The 27,456-nt window shown below is 41.8% G+C and overlaps 1 protein-coding gene across 2 annotated transcripts in view; it reads right to left on the bottom strand.

Annotated features, from left to right (window-relative positions):
• The window catches only part of KIAA0930 (KIAA0930 ortholog), a 57,752-nt gene that overhangs the window by 18,796 nt on the left and 11,500 nt on the right, over positions 1 to 27,456 (bottom strand). Inside the window, exons 2-4 of one of the 2 annotated variants that reach the window (XM_064421170.1) lie at positions 13,601 to 13,749; positions 2,064 to 2,171; positions 680 to 757 (exon numbers count right to left, since the gene is read on the bottom strand). In XM_064421170.1, coding sequence (XP_064277240.1) covers positions 680 to 757; positions 2,064 to 2,171; positions 13,601 to 13,749 — 335 coding nt within the window. The remainder of the gene's footprint in view (positions 1 to 679; positions 758 to 2,063; positions 2,172 to 13,600; positions 13,750 to 27,456) is intronic. The other variant, XM_064421171.1, reaches the window with a different exon arrangement.

Raw genomic sequence — 27,456 nt, 5'->3', positions numbered from 1 at the left:
GCCTGGGAGAAACAGCCATTTAAATGCAACAGGAGCCTTTTAAAAGAAGAATTTCTGCTAGCTAGCAGAACTTGTTGCAAGGTCTATATTACAAATTGAAATTGAGTGGGGAAGCCTCAGGTTTCTTGTTCCTATCCCCTTTGTGCTTGTTATTCAGTCTCTTCCACCATGCTAAACCCTGGATTTACTGCACACAAAAGAAAAAAGCCTATGGAAGGAATGAGCAGTTTAAGAGACTAAAAATCTTGTAAAATAATAAAAAAACAAACTGGTAATCAGTGAATTGCCTTCCATTTAGCAGCTCTACATTAGAAACTTACCCTGAAGGCTCCTCATATTCCAGATCTCATACAATTTCAGGTTTAGTCTCAGACTGGGAAACAGTTAGGCATCATATTCCTTCCTCCCCCTGGCACCTTCCCTCTCTCCCCTAAATCCAGCAGGCAAAGATATACATCCTGAAGCATGCAGGGGTCTTCACAATTCTTTCAGAGGGGCTATAAAGAACATTTAGATCTCAAATCTAGATAACTGGCAAGAAATATCACTATGCAAAGACTTGAGATGCTTTAGGAGGATGAATCTGTCAGATCACCTGCCCCAGTTCTGGAGCAGTTTTTAGGATTAGGTAATACTGGATACCAACCTCTGATCCAAAGCAATAAAAGGGGAAGCTCACCTGAGATTTCTTTTTGTGAATATGAATATCTCCTCCATCGGAGCGTGTGCACACAGCACAGGTCACCACATAATCCAGCTGGAACAGGGCACCAGACAGAGAAATAAATATTCAGAGTCATTTGGGAAAACAAAACATCCATGTGCATGAAGCAGAACACATTCTGACTCATTTTTTAGCTGTCTAAAAAGTAAGATATTTTGGTGTAGCCATTTTCTTTACTCTCTTTACTATACTGAACCACCTACAATTTTTTTATTATTTTCATAATACAATGTTATTTTTTCACTTAAACCTATCAGTATTTCATTCCTTTTTGGGGGAAAGGAATTGGTAGGAACCAAGGGGTTTGGAACCAATTGGTTGGAACCTGTGTTTGTTCATTAACTCAGTGACACTGAAATCTTTTGTACAGCTGCTTGTTGAAATGCCCAACCGATGGTTAAGGAAAGTCCTGCCAATATTGTTTAACACAAGCTTAATTTCAGCTGGGGGAGTAAGCAGCACACACACCCACAAACCTCTAAGCACATTTTAGTATAGAAAAGATTTCCTCCCTTTCAACAGGAAAAAGAGACACTAATGAGTGTCGCTCTCTCAATCAGTGACATGTTAGAGAGGTCAGAAAACACTAGCACACCCTTCCAAACAACCTGAAAAAGCTTATAAGGAGCAAGTGCAACAGCTCTGGACAGCAGTGCCCAGCTGTAGTAACATCTCTGAATTCTGACTGTGGCAAATGTATCCTGGTTTTATTGAGCATCAAATAAAGGCAAAAACTGCTCTCTACAGAGAAGTTCTGCAAAGAGACTTCTGGGAGGAAGGAGAGAGAATGAAAACAATTTATTTTCAAGGATGTGTGCCTGAGCCAACAATTTCCCATTCTGAGATCATAATGAGCAAAACCTTTAAGGCATCTCAAATGATTACAGCAATATTCAGCTTTCCTAAGCCATAATGTAACAAACACAATAACCAAACAACCTCTTAGTCAGTTAAAGAAATAATTAGTTCTAGCTTCATGTTCCTACCCCCAAATATTTTATCAAAGTTCTGTTGTGAAGAGCAGTAACCCCTCAGCATAATTTATGACACTGCATTTGCACTCTTCTCTCTTAGCTGCACCAGTGAACTCTAATGGAAATGCTGCTTATCTAAGTCTCATTCATTCTCAAAAAACATTAAACTGGATGAAGTCTTCCTTTTGCAAAACTTTGTTACACAGCATAAAACTCAGCCTAGCTTCACTGCATATAGTTGAAGTTTTTTGTAGAAAGCTATTAGGACTCTATTGAAAAATAATAAACATCTCAGCTTAAGTTAATTTAGATTCTGAAAGGCCAAACTGCATAAATAGTGAAAATTAGATAAGCATCACTGTTACCTTCTGCAGGATGAGGTTCAAGTAGACACTCTCTTCCCAGTCAATGTCAGGGTCTCCCAGGCCAGGAAGCTTCTTAGAATCTCTCCGGTAAACTTCAACTTCAACCTGCTAAGAAAATACCACATTCTCTTTGAAAACGATTACTTAAAGGTACCTCTTTCCAAACATCAGACTGGAATCAGAAGCTGTACATCACGAAGCTTTCCAGTTTTCTGTCAGGATCAGATTTTGCTGATGATGCAAGGCTTTGTGTGGAAATGTCCTGGGGAAACAAGGGATGTGTGGCAAACAGGGAAGAAAGGCAAGAGAATCTCTCTGTGCAGAAGAATCTCAGTTTTGGACAGGAGCTTAATTGATTTCTTCTAACAGGTATGTGTCACAGTCATATTTTCTGGAAAAATCCCTTCGCCCAGGATTTTCTCCCGGGAAGCTGAAAAGCCTCAGAGGAAAAGAAAAACAAATTCTTATCTCATTTGCTTCTCCTGTGTTGTGCTCACATGTGGAATGTGTTTAGAGATTGTTTATCCAACAGGTGCATGTTTCATTGGTTTCATGTGAATTGTTTTGACTTATTGGCCAATCAGGGTCAAGCTGTGTCAGATGCTGGAGAGAGAGTCATGAGTTTCATTATTATCTTTTTAGCCTTCTGTAAGTATCCTTTCTGTATTCTTTAGTATAGTTTAGTTTAGTATTCTTTAATATAATATCTTAAAATAGTAAATTAGCCTTCTAAAAACAAAGTCAAATTCATCATTCCTTCCTTCCTTCCTTCCTCCGGACACCTCACAAATACAATAGGTATGTTTCAGCAAAAATGAAATTAATAAAATCAGGGATGCAGGCACATCCGTATTTCTCTTAACAAAATCCCTCAGAATCAAGCATGTCACTACACTAATGCTCAACACAGTCCAGACCATGGCTATTGCTTATTTTCCATTGGCATGGGAGTCTCTGGGAAGACAAAATCCAATAATTAAATCACAGAATAAGCCAACTTAGAAAAGACCCACAAAGATCATCCAGTCCAACTCCTGGCCCAGTACATGACCACACCCAAGAGTCACATCATGTGTCCCTTGGGATGGTCCTGTGCACTCCACAGAGGATATTTTGGAAACCTCTTTGTACTGGGCTTGCGTGGCCAGGTTTTGGTAGAAGGGAGCTACAGAGGCAGCTCCTGTGAGCAGCTGCCAGAAGTTTCCTTTAGTGCAGCAGAACCAAAGCCAGGCAGCTCCAGGATGGATGTGCTTCTGACCAAGGCTGAGCCTGTCCATGAGAGTGGCAGAACCTCAGGAATAACAGGTTTAAGAAGGGGCAGGTAGATGCCTGAGAGAGGCTGTGACCCAGTGGAGAATCCACAATGGCAGTAACTGAGAGAGAAGAGCCCAGGCTGGAGCAGGTTTGCTGGCAGGACTTGTGACCCTGTGGGGGACCCACACTGAACAGCCTGTGTCTGAAGGACTGACCCTGGGTAAGGGATCCACACTGGAGCAGTTCCTGAAGGACTCTCCCCTGGGAGGGACCCCACTCTAGATCAGGGAAAGAGTGTGATGAGCTCTCACACTAAGGACAAAAAGTGGAGGCAATGTGTGAGGAACTTCCCATAATCTCCACTCCCCATGAACCCATGTGGCCAAAAGGGTGAAGAGGTAGAGAAAACCAGGAAAGGCCAGGAAAAAGGGAGCGGTGGGGAGGTGTTTTTAAGATTTAGTTTTATTTTTCATTGGTAATAAATTAAACTAAATTCCCTAAGTTAAGTCAGTTTTGCCTGTGACAGTAACTGGTGAGGAATCTCTCCCTGCTCTTATCCTCACCCACGAGCCTTTTGTTGTATTTTCTTTGCCATGCCCAGTGATGGAGCAGTGTCAGTGGGCACCAACATCAACATCCTGCAACTTCTTCTAAAGGTTTCACACTGGAACTGCTGATTGGACACAACTACATGCCAGATTTTCAGCTGTACTAAAAAACAAGCAAATGAAAAATCACAAATAATCTCAGAACATAGAAATAAATCTGCCTATCCTAACACACTGAAGCAGCTGAGACAAATATAAAATGATGAGGTAGTACACTGAGGTGAATGTAGTTTGACACTTTCAATACAAACATAGAATAGAATAAAAATAAAGCTGGAATTCCAAACTATAGTGAGGAACAGGGTAACAGTAAAATTTCAGGATTGGCACTGTCATCAGATACCATGAAAGCTGAACATGCTGTTCTTAGCCATTAATTTTTAAACTTAGAAATATTTTTAAAGGTTTGTAGACATCGTTCTTCTTTTGATCTGTTTTTATTTCTTCCAAAGTTCCCATCCATGATTTTTTATTGGCAATAGAATTACACAAACTAATGACAGTTACTGCAAAAAACTAAAGATGTGAGTAGATGAGGGAAACAATCTAATTTTGATTAATCTCCAAACAAAGGTAATATTTGCAATTCTGTGCTTACAAGCACAGAAACATGAAAAGAACAAATTCCAGAAATATCCTGTGAAACAACAGCCATCCTGTCTCTGAAGGAAAGAAGTGGTGAGAAAACAGGGCAGTACTGAGCAATGGCAGGGTAAAACCCCAGCTCTAAGTAACACCAGGGAAAGCAGAACCAAGTGCAGAGCAGACACCTTTTCAGTCTTTCCTGCCTCTGTATCCGTGGAACCTTTATTTTAAGCCAAGAAGCAGTTAATCACCTTGTAACACTGAAGTTCAAACCTCCCTCTGCAGAAGTCAGCCACTAATTCTTTCTGCTGATGAAATTCACTCACACATGAACAACTTCTCCCCAGCAATTACAATGCCAGCACTCAACAACTCTTTCATGGAATGCCTCGCAAGTCTACCACAGATATTGACAGGAAAAAGGCTTTCTTTAACCATTTTTTCCCTGTGCACTAATTCAGGTTAGGATTCCTTGGTGTTCAGCCTGTGGGCCAGGGCAGAGTGGATCTCCATGAATCACAGCTCTGCATGGACTGGTGAACATGCTGGATTTCACACAGCTGAGTCCTCCCAGGAAATCCAAACTGCCCCAGCCAGGCATCCAGGAGACACTGGGCCTTCTCCAGGTCTGCTGCTGACTCACCAGGCCATGCCTTATCTTTGTGCTTGTTTACCTGGCTCTAGATCAGATGTGCACTCCTGCAAGCACAAAAATAGAAACAACTATGTAAATACTATTTATTCCCAGTGAAATCCAAAATCCAAGTTATATATTTGCTCATTCAAATCAGTGACCCTTCTGGAGCTGAAATCCATGATGCCACCTTTGTATCAAGTTTTCACGGGGTTCCTGAGCTACAGCTGTAAAGGAGAAGGACCTCAGCCAGGCTGACCTCCCACATGCCACAGATATTTCACCTCAAAAAACCCAGTTAAACTTTAGCTGGACAGTACCTGGGAAAATACCTTGCTTTGTTTGAGAACTCATTCCAATGATTAATCATCCTCTTGGCTCCAAGTGTGCAACTTCATTTAATTCAGCTGCTTTCCTTTTGCCAGCCTCTAGATCTTGTCATACCAATTTATGTATTTATATATATATATGAAGAAGATCTTGAATACTCAGTTTTGGGTTTTTTCATTTCATGCTTGGGCTTTTGGGGTTTTTTTTCTGTCATGTGTTAATCTTTGCTAATCTTTTAAATAAAGCAGACAAAATACTTTTAGGACACCTCTGAGCCTCTCAGAACTTGTGCTCCTTTGCTCCCCACCTCCAGATGAGGAGACACTGGTCACTCCTGGCTTCCCTCTCTACACACATCAACAGCATGATGCAGTTAGGAAAAAAAAAAGACTATCTCAGGAGCTGCCTGGAGCCTTTGGCACAGGAAAAAGGCATTTTCTCACACTGAGAAACCCCAACAAACAGCATGTCTAATATCCCAAGAGCTGTGCTTCCTGTGGGAAGGTTTTAACAAGCTGGGAAGCCCAGAAGTGCAGAGCCACATTCGGCACCCAGCAGTGCTGAAGAACAGATACTCAACAGGACACAGGCTGGGCTGGCCAGTTGGCCATCAAAATCCATCTGCTCTTGCATCTGTTAGCCAGTGACATCCCTAAATGCTAAATGGGAAGGAAATCAAAGGAGCCTGCTATTTTCTGAAGCATGCAGAGAAGCCCTGTGGGAAGGGTGCACTCCCAGTCCTGTCACACAGGGAAGCTGATGTTACAAGCCTCCACTGGAATATTTATATCCAAGATAATATTTCAAAGGAGACAACTGTATTCAACAATACAACAATGTCCTAAAATGAAAAAGAAAGTTTCATTCAGATATTATATGGAGAAGCTTTCTTAGGATTATGGCTACTGAAATTTTTACTGGTGGTAACAGCAGAGCACAGTGTAAAGAATGGCCCCCAAGACAAAATTCCTATTCCCTTTTTCTGGATATTATCAATTATTCAGAAGTTGCACCTGATCCTCCTGGAACACACTCTGGATCCCACATAAAGGCAGCATAATGCCCAGTAGCTATGGCAACTCAACACCCACCATAGCTGTAAAGCTGAAACAAAGCCCACTGCAATAAAGCAACTGCAAACTGTGCAAGAAGCAAAGTTCAGCTGCAGAAAAACCGCCCATTTTGAAAAATTTGCTTCTGTGTCAATTGCTTGAATTCTGTGCCCACAACCAATTCTGTGCTGTAAAACCAAATGATCACAATCTTTGGGAACTTTTTCTTGTGCTCGTGTCTTGGTTTAGAGAAAAGTTTAGGAGAAGAACACTCTGGAGTGAGTGTTTCTGCTAATAAACAAGGGTCCAACAATCCCTTTCGACCAATGAGAGATTAACACTAGTGGATGAAAGTAAAAAAAAACAACTGTTTATTGACAAACAGAGTGCCAATACAGGATGGGAAAAAATGGTGAATAAATGCTAGATACTGAACTGCCAGACCTTGTCCTGCCCTGCCCCACTGGAACAAAAAAACACCAAAATGCCAGGGACAGAGGAAAAAAACCCACAACAGCCACAACATGGTGGGGAGGAGGAAAAAAAATGGTGTTGTCTTTTGTCTCAGAGAAGGGAAAAAAAAAGGGTTCACACAGCAGCCGAGGCAAAAACAAATCAGAACCTGGTGAATCTCTGATGTTGGTCTCCTCTTCACAGCAGATGAAGCTGGTGGATTTAAGGTCCTTTTGATAGGGAAGATGTCTTTACAAACAATGCAGTGGGTGAAGGTATGGGTATTACTGTCATTGAAATGGGTCTCAATGTGTCTATTAACATCAAGCAGCAGGTTTGTTGCAGACAGTCTGACTCCTGAAACAGACAAGAGGTTCAGGAAGGCTGCACTCACATTCACAGTCTCTAAAAAATCCCTTTGCCCAGGATTTTTCTCCTGTGAAGCTGAGAAGACTCAGAGAAAAATGAAAACAATTCTTATCTCATTTGCTTCTCCTCAGTTTTGCTCCTTTGAGATTGTTTACCCACAGGTGATTGTTTCGTTGAATTCTGGTGTGAGTTGTTTTCACTCTTTGGCCAATCAGTGCCAAGCTGTGTCAGGACTCTGGAAAGAGTCAGGAGTTTTCATTATTATCTTTTTAGCATTCTGTAAGTATCCTTTCTGTATTCTTTAGTATAGTATAGTTTAGTATTCTTTAATATAATACAGTATCATAAAATATCTGAGAACATGGAGTCAGATTCATCATTCCTTCCTGCCACAAAGGTCCCCACAAATACAACACGTCACTTTCAGAGCACCTCAGCCAGCGGGGAAAGGAAGAGGACAACATGCAGCCAGGAGCTTAGGATAGAAGGAGGCTCTAAAACCTCAAGAGGGGAAAACCCCACAGGTGTGCCCCAGTGGACACTCTCTCCCTTTATTCCAGGAGACTCTTCTGTCTCCTTTATGGCTTTCCATAGTGTGATTTTCTGTACGCTTTCTTTTGCTGGGTTGGCTGTTCTGAGGTCAGGGGATAAGATGGAGCAGCCCCTCGACTTCCCACCCATCCCCGTCACTTCTCCAGTCTCTGACCAAAACCAAACTGAGCAGCTCAGGAAAAATGCTCCATGGATCTGCTAAACCAGCTTTCCAAAATGAAACTAAGAGATACACGTGTGACCATTTGAGCATTATCAAACATGGTCCCAGACCATAGAATAACCTGCATTTTCAGGTGCTGAAACAAGTTGCTCCCTGTTACCTTATTCTTGTATTACTGTTTTCCAGCCTTTCTGAAGCTCCTAGAGAAGCACAAGTACCTGAAGCAACACTCATGTGCCTTCTGCAGTATCCAGTCAGGAGGCTTCAGGAGGATACATTACATCCACAGGCAGCAGACACAGTCATAGGAGAAGGAACATTCAGAATTATTATAACATTACAGAATGGTAATAAATCAGTGTGTCTCAAACCATCTCTGTTGAATACAGAAATGCATAAACTGGATTAGTGACCGGAAGACAGGGTGGACGAAAACCCTGGTGCAGACATCAAATAATGTAAGTTCTAATTGCCAGTGTTACTGCAAACTCAATGATGATATTCCAGAGCTCCAATTCAATTGCATATTAATTTCAACACTGAACCCAGACCTTCACATACCTCTAATAAGCAACTTGACCAGCCTGTAACCCACAGATCAAATCCATTAAATGCTCTGATGAACCAGTGGCTCATGAAGCTTTTGGGGAGCTCCAAGCAGATGCTTTCAGCTTTTCCAGGATGCAAGCCCAGCCTAGCAGTGCCCTTCTGTCCCTCAAATCCCCAGTGACTCAGACAGATATGGTGCATTTCTGATACTGAATTATTCAGCACAATTCATCAGATAGGAAAACTGGGTCTGGGCGTCTTCCCTTTCCAGTGAAGTTGCTCCCTGTAGCAGAGAACAGAGCATCTTCTTGGCTGCCACGTTTCAGTGCCATTCATATTAAAATCACATCTGATTCTGGCTTTCTTGTCACCCTACTTGACTGCTTAAGAAGAGTTCTTCAGACTGGAAGCAATATAAAGCAATTCATTAAAAATGCCCCTGCAGCCCACACCCCTTCCCGAGTCTGGAATTTTGTGGCTGTGATACTGTGGAAGTATTTCAGCTGTACACTTGCTCACACATTTAGACAATCCAAGTAGCACCAGAAAGCACAGGGATTTCTGGCCAGGTGAACTGCCAAAGAAAGGTCTTTACACAGAAGATGTTGAACTCCTTACAAAAAAATAAAATATCAGAGTATCAATCTGATAACACCAGGGTTCCTTTTTCATGTTTCAAAATGAAAGCATTGTGTGAATGTTGAGCTCTGCAGGAGCCAGCGCTCCTGCTCACTGCAACACCTCTGCAAGTTCAGCACAATGGAAGAGCTGAGGCACAACAGCTGATTCTGTATCAACTTGGAAGTGTTGGAATAATTGTTCCCTCATACTACCCATGAAAAAGGAAAAATTTATTCAGCAAAAAAGATCCGATTTTTGGCCATTTGTTTTCTCTTCAGCATTTGGGTGGTGGCATGGGACTGCCATGAAGTATGGTATAGAGCTCTTCTGGAGACATCCTGTTTGCTTGCAGTGCTGAAAAAAACCTTAACACTAGAACAGAGCCAGCAATGAAAGATTCTTAAAACTTGCATTTTTATTAGATGCTGAGTTCAGGTTGTTGAATCTTCCAGGCAGCCAGACAGTGACTTGCAGATTCAGTCAGGAAAATCCTGTGATTTTCTGTGCGAGTCATGTGCCTGAAGTCATTTAGGTTTGGAAACTGACTGGTCACACCACAAGCAGTATTTGTTGAGTCACAGGTCCAGATACACATAACATGTAAACCATGGCTCTGTTCAGCTCTGTCTCTGAAGCTGTGGTCTCAACATCAATAGCTTAAGCTTTCTGGAGATTTAACAGGCCTAATGACTATCCTGTGCATTTGGCAGCAACTCTACTCCTCCACATTCATAGGATGCTGAAGAAAATAGGAACTACTCCAATATCCAGGCAAACTCAGAACATATGCCCAGAGTATCTTTTTTATTGCTTTGCCCTATAGATATGGCACCTTTTCAGGTGACAAGGCACAATGAAAGGCAGAATACAACTTGCTGGTCTATCACTGAAGTTTTATCTTTCTTTCCCAGCTGTCTGTGTAACACTGTATACTTGCATCTTTTGGATTCCCAGGAGAAAGTAAAGCTGCTCTGTACAGAAAGATCAGAGATACTCAATCTTGATCAAACAGCATTTTAAAATCATAATCCCAAGTCCAACCACGTTAACCTTTCAAACCTGCAATGTCCAAGATCCTTTGGAAGTGAGGATCAAGGCTTACATTTTCCATTAGGTCACATCAGCTGGCATGAGGCAGCAGCAAAGCTGGTTTTGAGTCTTGACTTAATAAAGAGTGACAAGTCAAAGGGATTCCACTTTACAAAACCCTGCTAAATTCCTTAACCTTGCGAAAAGCTACACGACACAGTGCCTTGGTCTGCAAAGAACCTGACACAAGACACCAGGAGAAGATGTGTCTTCAAAACTTGGCATAAAAAACTGCAAGAGTGTTACTGTGACATGCCAAGGAAAGACAGAATTAAATGTACTTCTCTGGGATCCAAGAGTCTGTGTAGTGGATATAGCCCAGAATTCAATATGGCAGTTCTGTCCTGGCATTCACATATTAGGAGCTTAATTGCTGTTTCATCCATCTATGCTCAGTTTAGAAATTGGTGGGAAGGAAAAGAGAAGCAAATAGAAAGTCACTTAGACCAGGCAGACTGCAAAGCAAATAATTTAAAAAGCCTTTTAAAATAAAATTTATCACGGTAGAGAAGTTTACCACCAGCACCTACTGGACATATCAAATGGTTCAATTTATTGCTTCAAGTTGTCATGACTCATCCAAACCCCTTCTCATTCAGTCTTTAAACTGAGCAGAACGTCTGATCTCGATCCTATCAGGTTTTTTCTGCTTATCCTCTGTTACACTTCAATTCAAAATTAAATGTTATTGCCAACACTGTTCCACCTCCAGTAAGCACAGAAAAACCCAAACCCACAAGCATGAGCAACTTTTAATCAGACAGTTCAGGCATCTGGGAACCACTGGATTGATTGACACTTGTTTCCCACTGACACACACCATCACACCAGGGCATGGAAATGACACAAACACCACCACTGTCAGCACTCAAACAGCATCTCCCCATTCAACCCCTTTTGTTGTCATCAGTATGATGATTGCTATGCTCAAAGCGGCACAGATCCTATTTTCATGAACATAAACTAATGTTCTGAGCTGACATGGCATCGAGTCACCTCTGCCAGCATTCTTCAGCCAAAACCTGCAGCAGCCAGCTAAGCACAGAGCACATATGTAGCAGAGTTTGTGGAAGAACTACAATGAACTTGCTTCAGTCTACATCCACACTACAGAGTCACCCTCAATGTGGTCCATGAAGGAATCATCACCAGACCATTAGGCTCAGCCTGGCATAAAAGCAGAAGCCAACAGCACAGCTCCAGTTCTAGTCCTAAATGTCCCCAAACAACTCTGAGCTCTGCCCTTCATTTGCCTTTTCAGTCTACCCCTGGAAACCTAAATGAGAGCACAGCTTGGTGGGTGGCAGGGAGGCTTGCACTTCTATCCAGCTCCTACAGATACCAGTCTCCATCTCCCTCCCCGCTTTAACAGTATCACTTTGGCATTTTGGCATAATTTTCCAAGGAAGAAAATCCAAAACTACAAAGTAAATAAAAAAACCATGTAGTCATAATTTGATGTGTAGGAGTAGTTGTTTGGTGTCTCACTGCACTGGGCAGGCTCAAAAATCAGATAAGAGAGGAGTTGAAACGACAAAGCAGTCAAGTGAAATCTAACAGGGCAGCTGAACAAGTACCAATGAATAACCAACTATGAAGATTCACAAAGCAATTGAAGTACTTCAAAGGCACAGGAAAGGTTCAATTCTCAGAAGCCATGCAAAATATAGCCAGCCACAGGAGAGTTACCTATGCTGTGTGTGCTGAAAAGGCCCAGTCCCTATCCCAGCTGTTACCACACACGATTCACTAACACTGATTTTGTGGTAACCACCACTTATGCAACCTCTTCACAAATAAAAATTATTTATGGTGCTTTTAAAAAGCTTAAATAATGCTCTGAGAGCAAATACAAGGGTTTATTTCACTGTCACCTATCCACAAGAGCTGCAGACACTTTAAGCTAATGAATCAGTTAAACAGATTGATCTGTGAATGGATTTAAACAACAAGGCTGTCTCTGAGATTCACTTTCCTTGTTGAGAAGGACAAGAGGTTAAACAACACATGCTTTTACCAGGCTGAAAAAAGCCATAATATCATTTGACGTGAAACAGGGATGCTTTTATAGTCACTGAAACAACAATCAGGATGGAAGTTTCCCCCACAAGTAAAGCTCCAAATACACTAGCTGAACACTAAACCACACATCTGATAGAGAAAGAGCCATATTTTTCCATCTTCTCCTTAGAGGTTGTCATGGTGGAAGTTGGAGGGTGAGGGAGAAGAGAGAAGATAAGTCTGTCCATTTTCTGTATCTTCATCAAAAGTGTGGGAAAACCTTCTGGAATCTTTTTCTCAAGGGAGCTGACAGCTGTGGCTCTTTACACCACCCCATATGAATCCAGAGAACTTTTGTCTAGCTGGTTACAAACACTTTCACAGACACCATGCACAAACACCTGTGATTCAGCAACAGTGTCAATTATTTACACGTGTCAGGAAACCAATCCCTGTTTTTTTCTCCTCCATTTATCTTCCTATAGCCACCTTAATTCCCAATAAAACCATTCTACCTCTTGCTTCTGTTTCCCCCACCTAAGATGAAAACTGCCATGGAATGCTACGAAGTTTCTCAGATCTCTCATGGGAAAATACCTGTGCAGCAACACTAGGACACCTGATTGTGCAAGGAATTTATGAGGGGCACATTGTCTTAAATGTAGACTCTGAGAACACAGGAGTTTCTCTGCTGTTTGTCACTGCTGTATCCCAGCTCCAGGAGGCTGCTTGTGTTCTGCTACTGAGTACACCCAACAGATGTTCATTCCTGATTCTCTGGTAATCTCTGCCAGTTTTCTTCTAGAAATACCAGTGTGACCATCTCTCGTCTCCTTTTTTTCCTGTCTTCCTACAGACTTGTGCTTTGAGTTTATAAAGTATCATCACTGAAAAGCAAAACAAAAATCAGCTTTCCAAAAAGGCAGGTAAGCTTTCTGGTTTTCTCAAGTCTATAATAGAGCACCTCATTTACACTGCTGCTGATGTTACAGAATCACAGAATTGTTAGGGTTGGAAGAGACCTCTGGAAATCATTCAGTCCAACCCCCCTGCCAAGGCAGGGTCACCTGACATTCACAACCTCAACCATGGTATTTCCTTATGGATCAATTTTGTATAACATCTAGTGGTGAGCAGAGCTGGAAATACCTTATCCTTGGTTTGCAATTCTTCAGAAGTGTCAGGTACCCCACAACACCAAATCCCATGCTACCTTAAGTAGTTACAGTTAAATACAAGTTAAAGTTAAATACAAGTTAAAATCCATCATCACTCACCTTTTTACCCTCTGTACTCTCCCCACTGCCATAGGAGAGTTTCCGACGGACGTAGAAGAGCATGTCATCCTGCCGGGGGGCCCACTTCTCCATGAAATACGTGGAGAACATCCAAGTCCAGAACACAATACGGTCATCTTTGAAACACCCTAAGAGGCACAGAAGAAAGGAGATATGAGAGTTGTGAAGGAGGATGTCACTTTTGCTTGTGCTTAACACGACACCAGAGCTGTAGCTCTAAGTTCTTCTGTGGTGCACAGAGCTGGTGCTGTCACTTGGCCTGAGCCCACAGGTTATCCTGGGACATTGTCAAGCACATTCCAGCAACCCATCTGCCCCTCTGCCCCACCAGCACAGCACAAGGTCAGGGCCCAGGAGCAGACCCTGGCTTGTGGAATTCATATTCTCTGAAAAATCCCTTCGCCCAGGATTTTTCTCCTGGGAAGCTGAGAAGCCTCAGAGAAACAGGAAAACAATTCTTATCTCATTTGCTTCTCCTCAGTTTTGCTGCTTTGGAATGTGTTTGGAGATTGGTTACCAACAGGTGATTGTTTCATTGGATTCTGGTGTGAGTTGTTTTCACTCTTTGGCCAATAAAGCCAAGCTGTGTCAGGGCTCTGGAGAGAGTCAGGAGTTTTCATTATTATCTTTTTAGCATTCTGTAAGTATCCTTTCTGTATTCTTTAGTATAGTTTAGTATAGTATTCTTTAATATAATACAGTATTATAAAATAATAAATTAGCTTTCTGAGAACATGGAGTCAGAGTCATCATTCCTTCCTTTATCAGAGCACCCTGCAAACACAATACCTGGCTCTGCCTGTGCTATGAAGAAGTGCAGGGCCAACACAATGAGGGAAAACACATCAAAGCCACCCTCAAGCACTTTCCAAGACATGTGATGACAGTACATGCTCCAGTTAATGACCTGAAGCCACAAGGTGCCTACAGGTTTCTTACGGGGGCTTTGGGATCACAGCCAGTCCTTCAGGAACTAACAGCTTATGCCTTCCTTAAACCAATACACAGAAAGAAGAATGTACCTGTGACTGCAACTGACCCTCTCTCTGACAAAGGAACAAAATCCAACTTGAGGAAACGATGAGTTCACAAGCCTTGAATCCCAATTACACAATAAAAAGTGGCAGGAGAAGGACAAACATGGGAAGAGGAAGATGCCACAAAGTCTCACTCAAGGAGATGAATGACATCAGCATCAGCAATAGCACTGCAGTTGGCCTCTCCCCAAGAAAAGGAGACACAGTAGAGGTGACATCTCATTTCGTGAAACTCTTCAAAGCTCTTAGCTGTAATAAAACAGCAAAGGGTGCTGCACTTTTTGTATTAAAGATAAGAAGAGAATGCAGTCCTGTATCTGGTGATAGGGGAGCTGATCACTACTCCATGGAGTGATTGCATCCCCTCCCCAAAGCCCCCAAGGCTGCTATAATCAAGCTATTTTAAACATGTAAGGAGAGAAACACTAAAAAAATACAAATAATTATATGGCTGACAAACAACAAAAACCTAAAATAGTGGAGATAATGGATGGTTATTATGTACAAGACAGCAAGGCAGGTGGAGGTGTTTGTACACACACAAAACTGTCAACCCCTCCTCTAGAGCCCCTACCCTTTACAGGACATCCTCAGCACATTTTCCTACTTCACTCCCTGTGCAGTATTTGCCAGATAAATCTTCCTTCCAATCTTTAATTACTGGGGTGGGCAGGAGATTAGATTTTCAAAATTTTAGGAGACAGATGCGTGACTGAAAGAAAAAGATGAAGTGTCTCCAAACTAAATAAAAAGCAATATTGAAACCACAATAAAAATCCACTGATGGACCATGCACAGAATATGTTAATCAACATCAAGCAGGACAGTATTTGAAAATATGCACATAGCTGATTAAAAAAATACCAAAAACAACAGGAAGGCTGAGGGAGAACAGAAAAAGGCCATGGTAGTTAGCTCCCAGTGCAGGTTAATTCCAGGCCACATTGCAATTATTTTATTTGCATGACTGCAGTGAAGTAGTTTCAATTACTTAAGCCAGCATGGAACATGATGTGCAACCCTGAATAAAATCTGCACTAAATACTTGAGTACTTAAGGACTATCCATTTTTTTTTCCAGTAGACAAATAGAATCAAGTGCTGGAGAGATCACATATGAGATCCTTGATCTCATATGATATGATCCACTCTTGATCTCATATGATACGAGATCAAGAGTGGATTCCAGTGTGTTCAGACTCACAAAACCAGTGTGAAAAAGGACAGGACCAACACTGGTCTGTTTATTCACAAAGAAATATCAGAAGAGAAAAAGAACTCCTGAGGTTTAAGGATAAATCTTGCTGACACAAGGCCAAATGGCTTTAAAGTAGTCACTGACACATATGCAGGCTGGAAATTCAAAGCTGATTCCTAAGCTTCCAAGCCACAAAGTTCAGGAGCAGCACCCTCAGCTGGAATAGTGAAGGCAAAAGTGTCTAAGCTTTTAACTAAGCTAAGACAAAGCTCAACTTGGTTAAAAAGTGACAGCCGAGGACACCGTGACCCAGTCCCACCTCTATATTTAGCAAAGAGCAGGAAATGGCACACATTCATCGTGATTAACTAATAGCCTGAAAGAAACTTAAAATCTCATGGGGTTGGAGTACCTGAATTCCCAACCTTAATTAGGTGGGGAGGGAGGAGGAAAGAGGATTGCCCTGAGCTCCTCTGAAGTTCTAAGAAAGACAAAGGAAAAACTAAAAAATGAATGTACATTCTGTAAGAACCATCTCTGAAAGTGCTCTAGTGTTCAGAAATACATTGCTTTGGTTTGCTCCATAGACAAGGAAACAAAGTAAGTCCAGGCAAGGCACTCCTAGATTTATAATGCAAAATCAAGTTATCTAAATCCAGCATTATAAAAAAAAAGGTTTATTAATCACTTCTAGATTCTTACAGTACTGAGAAACTGTCCATGAGCTGCTGACACCATCACGTGTGTTTTAGGCTATAAACCACAGGAATTTACTATGCTCACCCAAGTATTTAGGGGTGGTTATAGCATATATATTTAGCGTACACATTTCTGGGTGGTTATACCTGCAGGAAACTGGGTAGAACACCAGAAATTTGTGTGTGCTTTTACCTTTGCTGGAGAACACAGAACAAAGTGATTCCATGGATTCAGCCTTAGTCCTGCGGATAGAACCTGGGGATAAAAGCACTGCAGCATTGAACCTATATCAGCACTGCAGCACAATGCAGGGGAAAAACCCTGGAAACCCTTGGAGCCACATTGGATCACTGTCAATTTCAACCCCACCTGCAGCTGATGAGATGTAAAATTCTTCTCCATGCTTCAGAGATGCTTGCAGATTCTGCTGTAATTAAAACCAGCCTAAGGATGCTGTGACTCTTGTGACTGCAGTGGCTAAAGGACTCGTCTTGAAGCCAAAAAGAGCCAAACCACAGCAAAAGAGCTGCTTTTCTTCAATTCTAGGAGAAGCAGAGAGGATGTGCAACAGCACACAAGAAGAAATAGCCTTTAAAATCTACTATTAAATTGCATTAATTGGCAAAGGAGACAAAACATTTTTATTTGTAACCAGAACTTCTTAAAACGTGAGAGGGAGAAAATCTATTACAATTTAAAGCCTGAAACTGTCAGACCCAGTATGTCCACTCAGGAATGCCTTCACCTATTAGATCCCCACATTACAGTAATTTTGGTCATTTACAGCTTCTCATGGGAAGCCTTCCAGCTTTGCCAAGAAGAAAATTGGAAACATCAAATTGAGAGCTTGTAGCAAGTCAGCTTCCTGAAAATGCTCCTCCCCTAGCAAATCCCACTTTTAAAGGAATAAAATGGAATTAAGAGTTCAGACTATAAATCCTAATAAACCCAAAATCTTAATAAACCCACAGTTGGTTATATAATTATGAGACCTTTGTCATGAACAAATCCTAACTACAACAATTACTGTAACTACTCATTTACATGTATTTTATCCTCATTAGAAGCAAAATTTATGCCAACTGCTATGCAATAAATGTCTTTCTTCTTACCTATTAGGTTTTTATACTGAACATTCATTTCAGGGAACTGATTTCATATCCACACAGGAAATAATGAATTTATTTTTTTAATGCCTTCCAAAAATCATTAGATAAAAGGAAGTGTCAGGTTATTATTTTGCTTCAAAAGAATAGAATAAAAGACTTCTCATTCAGTGGATAATATTTTTTTTCAGCATGTACCACTCAGAGCTTAGAAGAACAATAATTTCAGCTAGACAAGGTTTCTTGCTATGCTTTTATTTCTTTAGTCTGCCAGGAGATACTCCTCACTGTGAAACATTATAAAACTCATTTCATCCAACACTGCCACAGTGATCATCTGTAAAATAACTATCCTTAGATGTTTAGGAGTTAATTAAACACTAATGAAGATCTTTACAGCCCCAGCATGGAGATGAAATGAGACTTCTAAGCAACTCACACCGGACTTATTTTTTTTTTTTTCTGAGTTTAGCAAGTATTTTGCAAGGACAATATAAGAAGTGCTTCACATATATTAAAGCTACCTTTGATGTTATAAAGTTGTAATTATGACTGCGTAAAATCAGAATGGATGTTCCCTCTCTAGAGATAGTGGCAGCTAACCAGATCATCAGAAATCTAAAGTTCAGGCTTCTTCCCAAGATTACACACAAGGACACCATTTAATCCCTTCAGTTTGACCTTATAAAAAACAGGATTCTAGTGAACTTCCAGAAGTTCAGCAGCAAGCAACAGTTGGAAGGCAGGTGACACAGAAGGAAAAAATTTTACTGGCAGAACTTTGGCTAAAAAAGGAAGGCATCATGGTAACAGCAGCAACAGGGTCAAGACATGTCACAGATACAACCCTGCTCCTTACTCTTGTGAGAAACGACGCTCACTTCTAAAATTTCAAAGGTTTATTAAACCTTTACAAAAATACAGCAAAGGACTGAATAAAGAAAAATGACAGCACTGGGAGTCTCAGTGACCAGCGGCCACGTGCTCTCCTGCAAAATGGCTGCTGTGCCTTTTATAGCCTTAGCCCTTCCCAAAGTTTTGTCAGTCAGCTCCTTCTCTGCCATCCATCAGTGGAGATCACTCTCTCACATCCCAATTAGAGGTCAGCTGCTGTCATGTTCTGCCTCCTGGTAATAATCTTACCCTCCTGAAGTGCCCCCACTGCCAAGCCTGTTACAAGGGGGAGGGAAAAGAGGACTATGGGAGGACATATTACAATAACATCACTACATATCTACAAAACTTCCCTTAACATATACATAATATTCATCTCTTAATTGTGAGAGCCAACCATCACATTATTAATCTATAACCCTAAACTAAACTATTCCACCCCACCAAGTGTGGCATGTACACTTCTATCCATTTGAGATGATGAAGACACAGTATTACCTCAGTTAGAAAATCTTAAGATCTCCAGCTTATATGTTTATTCAGAAAACAGCTGCAGATGAGCCAAGACATCCATAAAGGGTGTGGAACCTGGCTGCAGGGAGGCAAGGATTGATTTCAAGGAAATCCACACCTGCACACCGGGCTCCCCAGCTGTGTGGTGACAAATTCAGGAAGTGTTGTAGTGCCTGTGCCATCTCACCAACTTTTTGGTGGGATGCAATCAATGTCTGGAGATAACTAGAATGGAAGAAGCTCTCCCCCTTCTCCTAGCTAAACTGAGGGTGCACTCAGTCTCCCTTCCTCCATTTGAGTCTGGGAAAAATGAGCTGCTTTCCTCTTTCCAGCTTCAGAGACTGAAGAAGCCCATTAAGGTGAGCAGAAAGGAGTGCAGCAGAAAGCACCACTGCAGAGAAGCAGACAATAAAAAAACGTAAAGAGTTTCTGATGCTGCTCCACCCAGCAGCATAAAAAACCCAAACTGACTGAAAAAGAAGAAACCCTGTCAACAAAAATGGGTATGGATTGTCTTTTCTTCAGCCTGCAAGTGATTTTCAACATGCACACAACCTCCACCTCCCCAACATCCTTCCTCCTGAGATAAGAATCCCTGCCAGGTCCCTGCAGCCTCCCAAAGCTCCTCTGGCCAGGAACTGAACAGGCACCTCACGTCAGATCCAGCTCCCACCTGCCACCACAGATGGGCCAGCGTTCTGCCTCACCAGACAGGAGTGACACAGTGCCACATGATGCCACTGACGGCTTTTCTGGCTCTGTCACTGGCTCCTCCCAGCACCTGGCAGAGCCCCCAGTGGGGGAAACATCCCAGGGCTCTGGAAAAAACTCCAAAAGAGCCACAGAAACCCCCTGAGCTTGCTGGAACAGTCATGACTGTTGCTTTTTGCTGCTCCCCGATTCCTTTCCTCCTCCAGCAGCCAGTTCTCCACTGCCTCAGCCAGAGCCCAGTGTGCTACCCAGAGCTGTCCCTTGGTTACACCCTGAACCTCAGGGCATGCCCCAGAACGTGCTGTTCAATGTGGCAGGGGCTGAATTGCCACCAGCAGGACCAGATCTTCTCAAGACTCATTCTGACAGGCACCTTCCTTCAAATCCAGGCTGGGCTTGGTCCCACCACTTGCTTCTCCCAGCTCCTTCCCAAGAAGCACCTGGAAAAGCTCTGCCCTGCCTCCAGCACGTGTGCTGCCACCTCCCTTCCAATGAGACTGAAAAGATTCATCCAGCCAGACCTTGGGCTGATAAATGTTTTTTATCAGTTACACAGCAAAGAGAAGGAAAACGTAAACCCATTAAATTCCCAGATACAATAAATCTGAACCAAAGCAACACGGAACAGGCTCTGACTAAGGCATTTCCTCCACCCATGGGGCTGTTTCATCCCGAGGAGGTGAACACCCCAAGAGGGGTCCATACCCCAGGAGAGCTTTCTTCATCTTCACCAGCCCCAACAACAATGTGCTGTGGAGGAAAAGCTTTTGGGAAATGCTGCTTCCACATGGGCTTCCCATGCAAGTGACACTGGCCACTGCCATGGCCTCAGGTTCCAGGCACAGAACCCGAGGTCACCAGCTGGCCCCTTCCACGGGGCCTCTTCTTGCAGAAGTCTCTGCTTCCCAGGCCCCTGCAAAGGCTCCCAAGCACACACATCTCCCACCAGATCAACCCCAATGCCCTCTGAACCCCTGGGTCACTTCCAACCATGCCCACCTGGGGAAGGGAAGTCTCCAGACAATAAATCCCTGCAAGTGGCAGGAAACAGAGGCACAACCAAGGAACTCTGCTCAGCACCGCTGGCACAGGGCAAGGTGGAAACCTGAGCTCCACTTCACAAAACACAGAATCCACGGGATAAAACAAACCCAAAGAACCCAGGAGCCCAAATGCCCATAATCCTGTCCCTCCCTGCCCGCCATAAGGCAAAGCAAGGACATGGCAGGTGTCATCCCTCTTCCTGTGTCAGACACTGGTGATGCCCACCTCCACCTTCATGCCACTGGCACTATCCCACAGGTACAGAAAATAAAGCTGATGAGGGATTTGGTCAAGCAGCATTACTTTCACCTTTCAGGCAGGTTCACATGGTATTTTACCACACAAATTTCCCCAAGCTGCCATCCCCCAGCAAATCCTGTCTGCTACAAACATTTGTGACTCTTGCTATAAGCCTTTGGAAAAGCCCTTGAAAGTGACTGGAGCATTGCAATGTGAAAAGTGCAGATTATATGATTGGCTCTTTGTAGATATGAAAAGGATTACTATATGTATTATGTTGTATTAATTAGTAGTACTGTATTAATCTTTTTTTAAGTAGTGTGGTAAGTATAGTTTTAGGTTATAACAATGTTAAAATAGAAACTATGCGTTGTAAGATACTTTTGTTAATTAGCTCAAGAAAGGGATGAGATAATCAAGAAATTCTTCACACAGAGATAACAGCAACAAGACACCAAAATCCCCAAGAGAAGAATTATTGCTTCCTTATTGGAGAAGACCAAAATCTTTCCACCTCCTTCCAGATTTTGAGGAGCCACCAAGATGAAGGGGGGGGAATTGACAAAAACCAAAAAACGCCATTTATTTGTAAAGAATTTTTGCATTATGTATGAGATATATGAATATGCAACAGGCTATTGCTTTTAAGAGTTAATCTTTTGTTAGCATGTGTGTTTTCAGGGCTTAATTTCCCAGGAAGCATCCAGACAGCCCTTATTTCTTTGCTTTTTATTGTCCTAACTCTGATTGTCCAAATTCTTATTGCTCTAATTTTTATTACTATTTTTATAACCATTTTATTACTGTTAAGCTTTTAAAATTTTAGAACAAGTGGTTGGCGTTTCTCACAGCAACAACCAGCCTGGCCACCCAAGTAGGACAAGTGACTCCACTGCAGGAGAACTGCCAAGGCACTGCTCTCCAGCACCTCAACAGCCACACAAACTTCTTGCCTCCAATCCCCTTCCCCAAACAGCCACAGGAATGATGCAGGAACACCAGAGTCCCTTCCCCTGGCTGCCTTCCTGTACTCAAGCACTGCACCCGGGGTTTGTGTAAATCTGCCCTGATTAGCAAGAAGTTTGGCTGTAGAACTGAACTAGCAAAATCAAATAATCCTTAAAGGCAAGGATATCTGGTGCCAATATAACACAGACTTCCTAATAAATGTAATTATGGTATTTTTATGATGCCTTTTTGGGGTTTTCTACCTTCTAATTAGCCCCTGCAAGCAAGAGGAAGAGTGCAGACAGTCAGTGCCTAGAGATCAGAGCAAGGCTCCTCCACGAAGCTGCTCTCATTCGGCTGAGGACAGCAGGACAGAGCAGACCTTTGGATTGTTCATCTGTCAGTTACTTCTCGTTTATTAACAGCATCTGTAATGATCTAGCCAAGAGAGACAAATGACTGATCTCTTTGCAGACTTTTGCAAAAAGTCCAAACTTTGTACAAAAAAGTGGCAGTACATTTATTCCACCACCTGCTGATTTTGTGTAAAAGTCCATATACTCCAGACATCTAAATACACAAAACTCTTACTAGGTGTAACTACATATTATCCTGCCTTCTAAAGCATGTTTTTTAAGAGGTTACCACAATTATCCTATTTAAAAATTTATCACTAGAGAAGTATCTATCTCATTCACCTGGTGGTGTCTTTTGAGTTACTTTGATTTTTCCATTTAAATCATGCTTTTACAAAACTCAACTAAAGTGGTCTTGCTAATCTCTGAAACCTACAATCTGTTTCCCCACCTTTTCCTGCAGTTCCTACTGTTTTAACCTCCCCCTTCCACAAACTGCCTCTTATCCATTCATCTCCCCAGAATTAAAGCCAGACCACAGCTAGATTAATGAATATAACACCATGCAGTCCTTTTAGGTCCTGGTCATTACTGCTGTGCCTCAGAGCACAGACAGCCCTGCCAGTCAAAGTTACAAACACTTAATGCCTGTCTCATGTATTTAAGGACTTCACTTGGCTCCAGTGGTATTTACAGACTTTTGGAACGGGGAGAGGAGAGCTCAGGGTGAAGAGAACCCTCAAACACAACTACCAATTCTACAGTTTGCAGGAGGAGTTTAGGAAAAGGAAGGTCTCAGCTGCTTTTCAAAAGAAAATACAGTACTTTGGGATTAAAGAAAAGGTGTAAGAGATGGCTCTGGCTCACCTAGGAAAGGGCTTAAGGAAGAAGAAAGCAGCCAAAAGAGGTTCTGGCCTTGTAAACCTCCCCAGCTGGAGAACACAAAAGAGAGGGCAAAGCACAGAGAGTAGGGCTTAGCAACTCATCACCTGAAGGGTCTTTTCCAACATTTATTTTAGGGCCCAAAAGTTTAATTACTTCCTCAGCAACAAAGGGGAGTTGGGGGGTGGGGCACAAGGGGTGTGAGGCACAACACTTCTGCACACTGAAATAATCAGAGAAAGAGAGTCTAATCAGGAGATAAAACAGGGAGAGCACAGTCAGACAGCTCCAACATAGCAGCTGCCCATTCTGAAGGAACTCCTTCACATATTTAGACAATGAATTAAAACAGAAGCATTCACAAATGATCCACGTTGTACAGAAGGCATGAAAATTCAAGTCAAAAAACCACCAGAAGAGGGTTGTCTGCCCCCATCACCAACTCTTTTGATTTGACTAAGTCCCTTAGCAGCCCTGCTTGACTATTCCATCTGTCAGGATAAGCCACTATTGCCATCCTGCCACAGAGACACATCAGTTACATAAATAAATACCTTCCAAATATTTCATTTGGACTTAATGAGAAACATGCTTTAAGCTATTCTTTGTCAAAAATGCTCTCAGACACATAGATTATGACTCTAGCATAAGCAGAGATGAGCTAAGAGCATCCATGGAAAAACAGGAAAGATACCAAGGATCTATTTAGACACCAATTATCAGTGTCAGTATCATCAAGTGTCTGGAAGTACCACTTGGAGTGTCCTGACAGGACACCACAGAACTGCAGTTTAATCTCTTTGTAAACCATCTCCCTGCCAGCACTTTGGTCGTGGTTAATTAAACAGTGACACAAAGAGCTTATTTTTCTTGTCTCTTAGGAGTTTCTTGGGATTAACACTGGGGTATTTTTCTGCAGCACAATGTCTTACATCAGGTTTAATGATCAAAGTTATATATCCAGTAACTCCACAGAGTTACTAAAAGATCAGCAGACAAATACCACAAAGTAACTAAATTCAGATAACCAAAAACTGCATAGTACGAAATTAAAGAAGAAATATTTCAATTTCTCTCATAGAGAAACACTACCACTGGCCATTCCCGATGAGGAAATCCCTTGAAGGACATTTTCCTTTTAATTTCAAGGAATACAAAACCATCGTGTAAGAACAGTGAGTCAAGCCCAAAGGTTGTTTACCCCAGGATTGTGCCTGGAACAGCCGGCCCTGGAGATGGACGGGAAGGACAGAGGATGATGCAGGAGTGCATCACCTTCCTCCTCAGTACCCCAGTGTTCCTGTGCCAGAGACCAGGGAACATGGCAGCTCCTGCTGGATGCCCATTCCAGTCACCTGTTCATCATCTCATCATCATCTTCTTGGACGCAGCTAGATTTTCACAACCTACAATTGTTTGTGACCATGAAACCCACAGCTTTTATCATACAGCAGCTGGTTTTGTTTGGTTTGGGAGCTTTTTAGGAGCTTGGGGTTTGTTGAGATGTTGGGACACAAGACAGATGATGGACTTTGGACCTGGTTAGCATAAGAGGTTTGATAACAGGATGCCTTGGCAAGAGCAAACAGAACTTTGAGGATTAAAAGAAGATTCAGTCAGACTGGTTTACTGGAAAAATAAAATTTCATTAAACTCTGCAAGCAAGAGTAATATGTGATATGCATAAGTTTGTGTAGATGATTTTAACTTAATCATGGCAGTAAAAATTACTAGTCTTCCTAAAACAGTATATAAGCATTGGTAATCACAGTAAATTTGGATTCTGATCACTGAATCAGTCTTCCCCATCTCTCTTCAGCACCAGCATGAGTTTTCTTTCCCACCAATTTCCAACTTTAAGCAATGGTTTTATTCACAGAAAGGCACAGTGAGCAATTACTGCCTACACACTGTATTCACACCATTTACTTCACAAGTGTCTTGTGGCACGCAGCACCTGAAGCATCCCTTTGCCAGGCTGACAAGATAGATGCTAGACAAGTATCTCCTGTACAAAAGTCATCCCCACCTCTACTGCCCTTCTCTGAACCTTTTCAAGTCTACAATATTAAAAATGAGCAAACTGCTCTGTAAAGATGATGTTTGCTAATCAGTTTCTAATGCAACACGTTTTGGGGTACAAACATGCCTTTCCACAAAACCATTTCCTCTTTTTCCCTGCTCTTCACATTTCATTGCAGAGCTGTAGCACAACTAAAAGGAAGAAGCCTTATGCACAGGAAGAACACCAGTGCAGATTTCAAATGTGCTTGTGCACAAGTGGACACATTACCAGGCCTAGAGGAGGGAACATCAGAGCTTCTGCAGGCAACGCTTCAAACACAGCTGCTTGTGACACTTCACAGCTTTGCATTTAAAAAAATTCATCCCAGAGCTCCTCACTTTAAATATATCTTTATCAATAATATCTTACACAGGAAAGCTCAATATTTAATGTGCTTTAATCTTCCAGGATTAAATTTATAAAAACCCACTGCATCAGCAATGGAAAAATTCCACCCACCTGAGGAACACCCTTGACACTGAAGAGCAATCAACCAACACAAGTTTCTCAGTTGCCTCCCTTGTTCTTAACATCTTGTACAGCTCTTTCTGAATCCAAACAATTCTTTTCAGCTATTTTCTGTTTTACTGAATTTCACCCAAGAGAGAAGGGATTCACAGAAGTAAACTTGAATGTGGCTTTAGGCATATCTGCAATGCACAACTAAGGAGAACAATACACAACACAAAAGGGTTCTTTAAGGATTAGATTGTTTTTTCTGTGGTGAATGGAGCACCTCAATATATATATAGAGGTGCTAAATTATAGAGCAAATATAGAAAACAGCTAAAGGCCAGTAGGACAACTCCCACAGAGAGCTGTAACCTTAAGAGGGAAGGTACACCACAGTTCAACTACCAGAGTTAACATGCATTCTCTTTCAGCTTTGGGGTTTTGTTCTGGTTTTGGGGTTTTTCTCTTCCTATTTTCTTACCAAACTAAGATTTTCTGCCCAGTACTCATCTCACCATTCTAGATATCAATAAAATATCTTATCTACATCCTCACCTGCTTTCTAAAGTGCTTGTGGTCATTTCAGAAAACTCCAGTTTCCGGAACACTTTTAATTCCATTTTCTGAACTTCACATATAATCTGCCACTTTGATTACATTTACCATGTTTGTTTTCCCTTTGTTTTCTTTCATGCACAGGATGACCTTGTGGAAGTCCAGCACAAGTTCATGTATTATTTAAGTTGAAGACACATGAAGAGAACAACTCAGCTGATCCTGCAACTCACACTGAGGTTTACACAACAGCCATGCAGTGTCATATATTACAGTACTGGAATGCACTTGATGCTGGCCACCAAAGTGCAAAGGACACACAAATTTTTGTGTAATATTTTGAAAGTCCACTAAAAGTGACAGAAATGTATAACTGAACATGACTGAGGTTAAACACTAGCCACAAAGTTTGGCTTCCTCAAACTGGACCCTGTGATTGCTCACATTCTGGAAAAAAACGAGTATTGCTTATTTGTCACTTCATTTCATGCAAGTAGTGAGAATATTGAAGGACAAGAAGTGCTCATTTGCACAACAGCATCAAGAAGTTTCAGTGTTTGGACTCTGGGCATTGCAGTTTTCTGCTTTATTCTCCTTGGGATGGTTCTGTGTTACTCAGAAGTGGAAGGTGGGAGAGAGATTACTTTCTTTCATCCACATTTGTTTCAATTCTCCATTTCCATTTTTACCTGCACTTCTTCCACAGCAGAAAATTGCTTCATAGCATCATTGCTGAGAAGACAAACACAATCTCCTCTAGAAAAAATACATTTGTAAAATGTATTCCTAAAGTTCATACATCTTCCTGCAGGTCTCTTCTTTACTATTACATCCATATGCTGAGAAAACCATCATTTCAGTTAGCACTCAAAAGCCAAGCAAAACCTGCATAATTTAAAAGTATAAACTACTGTGTACCATCTACAGATTTCCACTTTGAAAAAGTAGAATTCAAATGGAACCATAATAACATGAGAAATATTTTCTAACAAGAGGAACCCTAGAAGATAAATTTAGAGAAAAATCATCCAATATGACAGGCCAGTATGAAACACCAAATAAAGACAGCATTTTACAGGCGTCTGGCAATTTACTTTGAGTACTAATCCTAGCAAGGGTCAACACAATTGAAAGG

The sequence above is a fragment of the Passer domesticus genome, chromosome 5 (assembly GCF_036417665.1).
Source record: "Passer domesticus isolate bPasDom1 chromosome 5, bPasDom1.hap1, whole genome shotgun sequence".
NCBI classification, from domain to species: domain Eukaryota; kingdom Metazoa; phylum Chordata; class Aves; order Passeriformes; family Passeridae; genus Passer; species Passer domesticus.
The sequence above is the reverse complement of the archived record's forward strand: the minus strand, read 5'-3'. Positions and strand labels throughout refer to the sequence as shown.